At 45.8% G+C, this 12,006-nt stretch overlaps 1 protein-coding gene across 1 annotated transcript in view; it reads right to left on the bottom strand.

Annotated features, from left to right (window-relative positions):
• The window catches only part of ADAM12 (ADAM metallopeptidase domain 12), a 350,980-nt gene extending 340,382 nt beyond the window's left edge, over positions 1–10,598 (bottom strand). The window contains exon 1 of the mRNA XM_070752490.1: positions 10,361–10,598. Coding sequence (XP_070608591.1) covers positions 10,361–10,475 — 115 coding nt within the window. The 5' untranslated portion in view covers positions 10,476–10,598. The remainder of the gene's footprint in view (positions 1–10,360) is intronic.
• Between the last annotated feature and the right edge of the window lie 1,408 nt (positions 10,599–12,006).

The raw sequence follows: 12,006 nt of genomic DNA, 5'->3' as shown, positions 1-12,006 counted from the left end.
CTACTACTCTTTCAGTAAAATAATATTTTCTCATGTTGCTTTTGATCTTTCCCCCAACTAACTTCAGATTGTGTCCCCTTGTTCTTGTGTTCACTTTCCTATTAAAAACACTTCCCTCCTGAACCTTATTTAACCCTTTGACATATTTAAATATCTTTTCTCCTATTCTTTCTTTGATATATTTTACTATGTGTATATTCTCTATAACCTTCATTGTGTATTGGACAAAATAAATAAATAAATAAATAAATAAATAAATAAATAAATAAAATAAAAATAAAATAAAATTCATTGCTTTATGCTGTAACACTGCTTAAGGAAGAAATATCAGAAGTCGAACCTCTTGTAGCATAAATTTCTAACCACCGTTACAGCCACAATTTCAGGCAAGAGGATATGCCAAAATTACATACTAGTACAATTCTACCCTAGCTATTTACTATTTTCCTCAAAAGAAGAAAATCAAGTTGGTTAAAATGTCTGGAGATGTTCTAATAATGCTCAGTATGAAGCATAAGCTAGAATAGTTTGAATTTGGCCACCCAGGACATTCTCCAGAGGGGAAGATAAAGGCATGTGGAGTTTAGGGTGATCTGTTGTTGGAGGTGTTCATTGGTCATCATGCAAGAACAGGAAAGCTTCAGCTTTACTGGACATTCCCTAAAGAAAATCACAAGAATGGGAATGTCTGGACCTCACTCGGTCCCTGTAGAAATTGTAGTTTTTCTCTATCTACCAGTAAGCAAAGAGAATGGTTCCTTCCCTATTTGTGGCATGAAGAATGATGTCAGACATGGCCTCAATAGGAGATATAGTATCAGTGGTGTCCATTTTAGCCTCTTTGAGTTAAATGAAAACAGGCATAGTTGGAAATTAAGTGGTCACAGTCCTGTGCAACATTTTGTTCCACAGCTCTCTTCCCATATCAACACAACATATTTTGGGGCAATTTATAAAATGTCCAACCTCAAACTTCATTATGGTCATGAGATGACAGTGCTTCACTTCATTTTCATGAATATTCCTAGTACAGTGGAACCTCGACATACGAGCAGCTCTACTTACGAGCTACTCGAGATAAGAGCTGGGAGGAGAGCGACATTTTTGTTCGCCTCCCGAGCTCACATTCGGGATACGAGCGCCAAGGAGCTGTCTCCTGAAGCCGAACGCTAACTTCCGCGTTCGGCTTCAGGAGACAGCTCCTTGGCACTCGTATCCCGCGTGTTTTAAAAGGTTGCAGCCGGCCTGGGGGGCTTGGGGGGGTGCTGGCAAGCCCCCCAGGCCGGCTGCAACCTTTTAAAACACGCGCGCCGCTTCGCAGCTGTCTCCTGAAGCCGACCGCTAACTTCCGCGTTCGGCTTCAGGAGACAGCTGCGAAGCGGCGCGGGTGTTTTAAACGTCGCAGCCAGCCTGGGGGGCTCGGGGGGAAGCCCCCGAACCCCCCAGGCTGGCTGCCACGTTTTAAAACACCCGCGCCGCTTCGCAGCTGTCTCCTGAAGCCAAACGCGGAAGTTAGCGTTCGGCTTCAGGAGACAGCTGCGAAGCGGCGCGGGTGTTTTAAAATGTGGCAGCCAGCCTGGGGGGCTCGGGGGGAAGCCCCCGAACCCCCCAGGCCGGCTGCCACGTTTTAAAACACCCGCGCCGCTTCGCAGCTGTCTCCTGAAGCCAAACGCGGAAGTTAGCGTTCAGCTTCAGGAGACAGCTGCGAAGCGGCGCGGGTATTTTAAAATGTGGCAGCCGGCCTGGGGGGCTCGGGGGGAAGCCCCCGAACCCCCCAGGCCAGCTGCCACGTTTTAAAACACCCGTGCCGCTTCGCAGCTGTCTCCTGAAGCCAAACGCTAACTTCCGCGTTCGGCGGCAGCGGTTTTTTTTGTTGTTGCACGGATTAATTGACTTTACATTGTTTCCTATGGGAAACAATTTTTCGTCATACGAGCGTTCCGACTTACGAGCCTCCTTCCGGAACCAATTAGTCTCGTAAGTCGGGGTTCTACTGTACTATTCACTTCATGTTACTTTTAATATGGTTTGTACCATCTTCCAATACTATTATTTTATTTATTTTTATTTATTTATTTTATTATTTGGATTTGTATGCCGCCCCTCTCCGAAGACTCGGGGCGGCTCACAACAAGTGAAAAACAATCCAATACAATCCAATTGATTAAAATATTATAAGTTTAAGAAAATCCCCTATACTAACATACACACATACAGGCATACCATATATAACTTCAACATGCCCAGGGGGAGATGTTTAGTTTCCCCATGCCTGACGGCAAAGGTGGGTTTTGAGGAGTTTACGGAAGGCAGGAAGAGTAGGGGCAGTTCTGATCTCCGGGGGGAGTTGGTTCCAGAGGGTCGGTGCCGCCACAGAGAAGGCTCTCCCCCTGGGGCCCGCCAACCAGCATTGTTTAGTTGACGGGACCCGGAGGAGGCCCACTCTGTGGGACCGAATCGGTCGCTGGGATTCGTGCGGCAGAAGGCGGTCTCGGAGATATTCTGGTCCAGTGCCATGAAGGGCTTTAAAGGTCATAACCAACACTTTGAATTGTGACCGGAAACTGATCGGCAGCCAATGCAGACTGCGGAGTGATGGTGAAACATGGGCATACCTGGGTAAGCCCATGACTGCTCTCGCAGCTGCATTCTGCACGATCTGTAGTTTCCGAACACTTTTCAAAGGTAGCCCCATGTAGAGAGCATTACAGTAGTCGAACCTCGAGGTGATGAGGGCATGAGTGACTGTGAGTAATGAGTCCCGGTCCAGATAGGGCCGCAACTGGTGCACCAGGCGAACCCGGGCAAACGCCCCCCTCGCCACAGCTGAAAGGTGGTTCTCTAATGTGAGCTGTGGATCGAGGAGGACGCCCAAGTTGCGGACCCTCTCTGAGGGGGTCAGTGATTCCCCCCCCAGGGTAATGGACGGACAGATGGGATTGTCCTTGGGAGGCAAAACCCACAGCCACTCCGTCTTATCCGGGTTGAGCTTGAGTCTGTTGACACCCATCCAGGCCCCAACAGCCTCCAGGCACCGGCACATCACTTCCACCGCTTCGTTGACTGGGCATGGGGTGGAGATGTAAAGCTGGGTATCATCGGCATATTGATGATACCTCACCCCATGTCCTTGGATGATCTCACCCAGCGGTTTCATGTAGATGTTGAATAGCAGGGGGGAGAGGACCGACCCCTGAGGCACCCCACAAGGGAGAGACCTCGGAGCCGACCTCTGACCCCCCACTAACACCGACTGCGACCGGCCAGAGAGGCAGGAGGAGAACCACTGAAGCACAGTGCCTCCCACCCCCAACCCCTCCAACCGGTGCAGAAGGATACCATGGTCGATGGTATCGAAAGCCGCTGAGAGATCGAGGAGCACCAGGACAGAGGATAAACCCCTGTCCCGGGCCCGCCAGAGATCATCCATCAACGCGACCAAAGCGGTTTCCGTGCTGTAACCGGGCCTGAAGCCCGACTGCTGGGGACCTAGATAATCGGCTTCTTCCAAGGACCGCTGGAGCTGGAGTGCCACCACCTTCTCGACAACCTTCCCCATGAAGGGAAGGTTGGAGACTGGACGATAGTTGTTAAGTACTGCTGGGTCCAGGGAGGGCTTCTTGAGGAGGGGGCGCACAAGCGCTTCTTTATAGAGTGATGGAAAAACTCCCCTCCCCAAGGAAGCGTTGGTAATCTCCTGGGCCCAGCTCCGTGTCACCTCCCTGCTGGCCGAGACCAACCAGGAGGGACACGGATCCAGTAAACAGGTGGCGGAACTCACAGCTCCAATGGCCTTGTCCACTTCATCAGGTGTCACCAGATCAAACTCTTCCCAGACAGGTGGACAAGTACGTGCCCCAGTCACCTCGACTGACTCGTTGTCAGTCGACTCTGTTTTACAATTGGAGTCGAGGTCGGCCCGGATCTGAGCGACTTTATCAGCGAAAAACGTGTTAAACTCCTCGGCACTACTCTGCAAGGGCTCCCCAACTCCCCCCTGGTTAAGAAGGGAGCGGGTCACCCTAAACAGAGCGGCCGGGCGGGATTCCGCTGATGCAATCAAGGCGGCATGGTACGCGCATCTTGCCGCCTTGAGCGCCACTTTGTAAGTCTTAATAAAAGCTCTTACAAGTGTTCGATCAGATTCAGACCTACTCTTCCTCCATCGCTTCTCTAGACATCTCTTTTGGCGTTTCAACTCCCGGAGCTCCTCGTTGAACCATGGGGCTCTACGGGGTCTAGCGCCACGGAGAGGTCGCAAAGGCGCAATCCGGTCGAGAGCCTCCGCAGCAGCCGTATTCCAGGCCTCTGCAAGAGACTCCGCCGAACTGTGGATGAGTGCCTCTGGAATAACCCCAAGCACCGTCTGGAAACCCTCTGGATCCATTAGGCGTCTGGGGCGGAACATCTTCATTGGTTCCGCCTCCCTGCGGGGAAGGATTGGAGCCAGGAAGTCAAGCCGTAGTAGAAAATGGTCTGACCATGACAAAGGCACTGCTTCTAAGCCCCTTAGTCTCAGACCATTGCTCAATTGCTCGGAAAGGAATACCATGTCAGGTGCGTGCCCCCCCTCATGAGTCGGACCCCGTACTACTTGAGTCAGGTCCATGGCTGTCATGGTGGCCATGAACTCCTGTGCCAACCCTGAGGTTTCGCCGAGTGACGGCAGGTTGAAGTCCCCCAAGACAATAAGTCTGGGGAACTCCACCGCCAACCCGGCTACCTCCTCGAGTAGCACAGGCAGGGCTTTTGACACGCAGCTGGGAGGCAGGTACGTGAGAAATAAGCCCACCTGAACCCCTAAGTCCAACCTCATCAAGAGTGACTCGCAACCCGCAATTTCCGGAGCAATGAGTCCACGTAGGCAAAGGCTCTCCCTGGCTATAATAGCCACTCCTCCCCCCCTTCCCTGGGGTCGAGGTTGATGCCATATCTGAAACCCAGCTGGGCAAATTTCAGAGAGAGGAACACCTCCCTCTGGGCCCAGCCAGGTTTCAGTGATACATGCCAGGTCGGCCTCCTCATCCAGGATCAAATCCCGGATGAGGAGAGCTTTATTTACCACCGACCTGGCATTGAGCAGCAGCAACCTGAGTCCAGGGCCAGAGTTACACTCATCACCAGTACCCAAGATTGGGCTCACAGAGTTGGAACAAGGGACCGTTATTAAGCAACGGTCTCTCGTTCCCCTGGAACGGCTAACTCTGTGACCCCCGCCATATCTGCCTCTCCCCAGCAACACAGGGATATTCCGGCCCTCTGCCACCCCAGAGATCAATGCCCCTCCCTCCCCTGCCTCCCGAGCGTCAGGTGGGCCAATTCTGTCACTCATACTACTGTCACTCATCCTATCCATACCATATTCCCACCCACCCCAACCATCACACTCATACTCATTCATTCCATATACAACATTGAATCTACTCCAGTCATCCATTAATTAGAACCCCCCCCCAATATTAAAAGAGGATTAAATTAATAATAGTTAAAAATGCTGATAGAATATAGCACAGTATAATACATATAAATAGAATAAAAAGTTCACAAGATTAATAATTAATAATATAAAATAGTATAAAATGTTAAAAAATGGTATAAATCAGTTCTTAATATTAATTATTAGCTAATCGTCGGTTAATCAATCGGCCCAGGTGTAGTGTCTTTATAGGTCTTCAATATAACTTAGATCTTTAAAAAGTCTTAAAAAGCTGCTGTTGTTTTTTCCAGCCGGTCCGCTAGGGGGCATGGATCTTCTGTAAAGTGCATAGACGTGCATAGAAGCCAGGAGGGGGGGGGAGGGGGGAGGGGGAGGGACAAACAAGATAGTCATTTGCAAAGTTAGTATAAGCAATGTCCCTGGCCAATTGGCCATATTGGTCCCAGGCAACCAGTCAACCAGTCCCAGGCAACCAGTCCCATCCTTCTCACTCTCCTCAATGGTTCATCGTCCAGCGAGCCCGTCTCCACAGTCTTTCCCACCTAAACTTCCCTTGGCACCAGCAGCTCTCACCCGCTGGTGCCATGCAGGAAGGGGGGGGGGTTGTTATTCCAATATATTCCGCCAGCAATTATCCTCCACTGGAACAGGTCACTCTTCGTCACCTCCATTTCCCCTGCTCTCTCTCTGCCTCGACGCCGGTCACTCTCACTCACCAGGTCGGGGGGGGGGGTCAGTTCATCAGTGGTCCCACACATTAATGTCCATATCTACTACTTTTCCAATGCATCTACAGTAGTCCCTCACCTACCGCTGGTGTTACGTTCCAGACCTGGCCGCGATAGGTGAAATCCGCGATGGGGAGTTTATCGACTGATAGTACTTATTTAAGTATTTATATTGTAATTGTTTGGTAAGTTTTCATTGTTTTAAGTGTTTATAAACCCTTCCCACACAGTATTTATTTTAGATACAGTATTTAAATATAGTATTTACAATTTTAGATTTTTTTTTTTTTAAAAACCTGCCGATCGAGTTCGGCGGGCTGTTTAAATCTGCCAATCGACTTCCTCAGAAACCCGCGATGAAGTGAAGCCGCAGTAGGTGAAGCGCGGTATAGCGAGGGACTACTGTATACATTTGACCAGTACTGTATATCTGTTACAGGTTTCAGATCTGATTTAAAAACTCAAGATGTATTCATATCATTCTAAATGAAAACACAGCAAAGCATGGAAATCAAGCTTAGACTAGGAACTCAATGAGTACACACCAATAGTACAACAACAACAAACACTATGTTAAAACCACTTCTTAATAACTGGGTTTAGTAACTGCTGTAAAAATTCCTAATAACTAATGTATTAGAAATGTCTGACAGAAGTTTGAGAACAAATCCCAAAGCCAGGACAATTACTAAACTGTATGTCAGTGTTCTAAATAGCATCTGAGAAATAAAACAAGTCCCAGTCCAATTCTCTCAATCAGAGCTTGATTTATTAACAGAACCATGTTAGCTATGCCATTGTCATTCCGATTCTGAGTACTTCCCAGAATCCCACCTAGGTTAAGGTTCATCTTACATCCCCCACACCCACAAGTTCATCTCTTCAGTTGAGGCAGAACAAACGGTGGTCTTGGCTTGGAGAAAGGAATCTTTGGTTGTGTCTAGTAACTTTCCCCTCTGACTACTCAGTACCCCTCCCATCCCCCCTTGTGCTGTGTCACGCTGAACTCTCTAACTCCACATGAACACTTCGGCCTGACACAGTATACTAATAATTCCATATCATGATTAATACAGTATTTTAAAGTTCTTGGAAAATTCTACATTTGTTTGAAAGGATATTACCATGAAAAGAAAAAAATGCTTCTTCATTGTCATAGCAAATTAGATAATGAGTTTTTAACTAAAATTTACTTGCATTTGTTTTGATTTATTGTCTTCGTATATATGTCTCCCAACTACCTTCATAAAACATAGCTCAGGAGAGCAGCAAATAAGTTGTTTTTGTTCAATAGCACCTACTAATCCACTATTACTTTGCAACTATTTCTGCATCACATAGATTGGTCAGGGCTTTAACAAGTCCAGAATCAAAATAAGAATAGCTTTTTAGGATCAGAAAGCCAGTGACCTACCGTATATCCTGAACCCTTGCAAAGGAGAAATTCACCAATATTCTAATTCTCCATAAAAAGAGAGAACTTGAACAAGCAACATATTTTAAATCCCTCACCTTCACCCCAATAATCTTTTGCCACAAAGAATATTACGGTAAATCTAGTGTGTGTCATACAACAGAGTTGGAACAATTGCATGACAGCTGCTATGATGGATGTAAAATCCTAAACTGACTTAGATCCAAGAAGCTTAGCAGAAAGGAATGTTTGTTCTCCAAGAAAAAATGCTTGGCTGATTCTGCTACATTAGGAATGAGATAGCTTCTTTCACTTCAGACTGGGCAACATAACTTCTATTTGTCCTGCTCATTCAATACAAAACACAAATACTGAAGGGGGGGGAAGCATTCTTCTATGGAGGAAATCTGGACAAATAATTCCTTCAGATCAAAACAATCAAATAGAAAATAGCTGTGGAATTGAAAAATAATTATGTTTTATAAGTAAATCGTATCTGGTATTCTTTTTATATTGAAGGAGTATGCCAATTTGCCAATGTGTTTGCATTTTAGACAGGCCATTCACTTATTGATTAATCTAGACTGAGATGCACACATGATTTAACTTTCAACAAGCGCAGTATTTTGGCGCAGCAGAATAAAACTGTTCCCATTTTTCTAACTTATTTTGTTATTGCATCAAATGGCTTGCAAGGGAAAGAAAGTGTGGATGACAATCACACTGCCCATTATTTCACGATTATTGTATTAGAATAAAAAATTAAGCAAAAAAAACTCCTTCTTTAAGTAATTTAGTATAATTTAAGGACAAGAGGATACTTTACATTGGGGAAGAGTTTGTTTCCAAAGTAATTATTTTAACTATATGGTAGTCCTATTTTTTTTTTAAAAAAAAAATTAAAAGTATAATCCTACTTAATTTCACTTGGGAGGCTAGCTCTATTGAATTTCATAATAGGCTTTTTCTGACCTTCTGTAGGATATTAATTACAGGTATTCTCAATTACATCAGTGTAATTCCATTTTTAAAAGTGGGGAACAGCTTAAACATGCAGGCAAGTCAACATTTTCCATATTCTTGCTGCAGTCAACTACATTCAGACATAAATTCTAGCTACATCTATGAAAATAGGCAGAGGATTATAATCTAACAATCCCATGCCCATGGAAAAAGCCCAGAGGCATTCTTTTCAGCAGTGTAATTCATAACAAGGATGTATAGAAATAAAAAAAGATATATTTTACTTGCAAATGATAGCAATGCCAAGAGAAGACAAGGCAGAATGCATTGTATGAATAATTAATCTGACATCTATAATTAAATGTTAAATAGGTACTGTGATGCTTCATGAAACTACTAAGCCATTAAGTCAGTGCCTCAGTGTCTCTCAGAGAATGCTGCCATAGTTTATCATGTACATGTAGCCTTTGACTTATGACCACACTGACCCTGAAATTTCTGCTGTTAAGTGAGACATTTGTTAAGTGAGTCACATCTTGATCAATTGCAAAGCTGGTTGTTAAGTGAGCCTGGCTTGCCCATTAACTTTGCTTGTCAGAAGGACACACAAAAAAGGGATCCTGTGACCCTGGGATATAGCCATTGGTCATAAATATGAACCAGTTGCCAAGCACATTGAATTTTGAACACAGGATCATGGCAACGAGGCAAAGGTTGTTATTGTGAGGGGAAAAAAACAATGGTCCTAGGTCACTTTTTTCAGTGCTGTGGTAACTTTGAACAGTCCCTAAATGAACAGTTTTTGTTAAGTCAAGGATTATCTCAAAACCACAGCAGTCAGAAATTCAACTAGATAGATTTCTCACACTTGGAGCAATCCTACTACCCATTTCCATTTTATGGTTGTTATCCTGGCCTGAGGGATTGTGCTGAGGATGGTTGTGGTGGTGGTGGTGGAAGGGGAAGAGGAAGAAGAAGAAGAAGAAGAAGAAGAAGAAGAAGAAGAAGAAGAAGAAGAAGAAGAAGAAGAAGAAGAAGAAGAAGAAGAAACAGAAACATAGAAGATTGATGGCAGAAAAACACCTCATGGTCCATCTAGTCTGCCCTTATACTATTTCCTGTATTTTATCTTACAATGGATATATGTTTATCCCAGGCATGTTTAAATTCAGTTACTGTGGATTTGCCAACCAATCTGTTGGAAGTTTGTTCCAAGCATCTACTACTCTTTCAGTAAAATAATATTTTCTCACCTTGCTTCTGATCTTTCCCCCCCAACTAACCTCAGATTGAGGAGAAGGAGAAGGGGGGGGGGAGGAGGAGGAGGAGGAGAAAACGGGATAGATGGTAAGGAATTTGAGTAAGGTACGGGACAGGCGGCTGAAGGGAATTTCGCCCAAGGAAAGCGTGAGGGGGCGTAGGAGGGCCTGGGTGAGCCAGCGGGAATGTCCCTCGCGCCGGGTGAGCGTCGAAAGGCGGCAGCCGCGTCTTTTCTCCACCTCCCATCCCGGGAGCAGACACGGCAACCGCCCCGCCAGGAGTACCGCTCTGCTGCAGCCCCGAGCTCGCTCCTCTCCCCCCGAAAGTGAGGAATCAAAAGAAATCAGCCAAAGATAGAGAGGGACGGTTCTTTGTTTGGAAGGGCAAAAAGAAGAAAGGGGGGGGGGGGACCTCTCTGCAACGTGTGGACGCTCGGGACAGGCCGGCTCCGTCCTTAGCACCCTGAGGAAACTTTTTTTTTGCGGGGGGGCGTTGCTCAGCGGCGTTTCGGGGTTATAGTACATCTTAGATCTCGGGCCGTGCGGGTGGCCAACTTACCTCTGGACCCGGATGGCGGCGTTACGAAGAGGCTGAGCAGCAGGCAGAGTATCTGGGTCGGGGGTCGAGGGAAAGGAAGGCTGCCTTGTCGCCCTGCCTGGAAGCGCTCTGACATGCTTAATCCAGGCTGCAAGACAAACTTGGGTCAGCTGGTCCCAGCCCCATGAATGCACAGTGGCGGAGCGGAGCCGAAAGAGTCCTGAAACTCAGGATGTGAGATGTGTTTCCTGCATGCAGCTCGCTCCGAAAACCCCTCCTGCTCCCTGCATAGGCTGATGATGAGTTGGGCTTTGGTTTCAATTTTTTTTTAAATTTAAAACTGTTGGTGGGTTGGCTTTTTGCCCCCACCTCCCCCACACCCCTTGGCAAGAACAAAATCTGTTGACCGTTTGTAACAACTGAGCAACTCATCCAAGCTGGCAACAGGAGGCACTAAAAAAAATCTTTTAGTGAAAGAAGGCAGGCCTTGTGAAAAACTGCCCTTGCCAACTTTTACAGTTGTCATTATAATGGAACTAATTGTTGTCTTCTTCGCTTTCCTCCTGCTGCTCCTGTTGCCGGGTCCTAGTGCCCTCCCAGTTTCGGTAGAGAGGTTTACAGACTGGTTGACCTGCCTGCCAGTTTTCAATCTGTTTGGAAAGGAAACATGTTCATTCGGAATGGATTTTTAAGGTTGGCTGTAAAATCCCCTTTCTCCTCCAAGGATGATAAATGATCCTGTTTTGTCTTGAAAGTCAATCCATCTCAAGCCTCAAATAGTTGAGTTTGCATGTCTGGAAAATGATTAGCATAAAAGCTGATGGGTTCTTATTCTTTAATTGCTTTAAAATGCTGGTTGTGATCCCTTCCTTTTAGGACAAACTGTGGAAGATTGCAAACCTACCTTTATAATTTTAACAGTTAACCACCTGGTAGATACATTTGAAATAAATCCTGAAGGCAGAGGGATTTACTGGTGTAGAGACCACACAGACACAACCGCTACTATTATGAAGAAAAGAAAAAAAAGTTCACTAAATTTAAAATGACAGAACTTGGCTATCCCTGATTGATTTATTTTATTTATGAAATGCTGTGACTGAGAAAGTTCTGCTCATATGTCTGTGCAAAAAAAAACCACATTTAACCTAGGGACCTCAATATCTAACAGATCTTTATAGCTTATGGAGGTCAGATGAATCTGTGAACCTTGCTTTTGCATCCAAAGCTCTGTGGGGTTTAGAATTTCTCCTGTTTATTTTAGTATTTCGCATCCCTCCCTATTGATTCCAGTGAAAGGGAATTTACTCCACCATCTCCCAATGTAGTTTAATTCTGGACCCATTTTAGAGATTTCTGAGAGTTTTATTTTGCTGACCTATTGTATCACTTAATACACCCTGTTCTAGTTTCACTTTTTAGCAAAGCACTTTTGAGGACAACACTTTTGATGTTATATCTTCTCCTGCCAAACTAATGGGAATTCTTCGGTATTAACCTTCCCACTTCAAAGACGAAGTAGAACAGGAATGTCAAACTGGCAGCCTGTGGGCCCGATGCGTCATATGCAGGCCACGCCTACGCCACCTCCGCGAGGGGGGGAAAAGGCCCCAATATGTCATGTGACAGCAATGTGACACTGCAAATTTGACACCTATGAAGTAGAA

Source organism: Erythrolamprus reginae, chromosome 5, assembly GCF_031021105.1.
Source record: "Erythrolamprus reginae isolate rEryReg1 chromosome 5, rEryReg1.hap1, whole genome shotgun sequence".
Classification (NCBI taxonomy): Eukaryota; Metazoa; Chordata; class Lepidosauria; order Squamata; family Dipsadidae; genus Erythrolamprus; species Erythrolamprus reginae.
The sequence above is the reverse complement of the archived record's forward strand: the minus strand, read 5'-3'. Positions and strand labels throughout refer to the sequence as shown.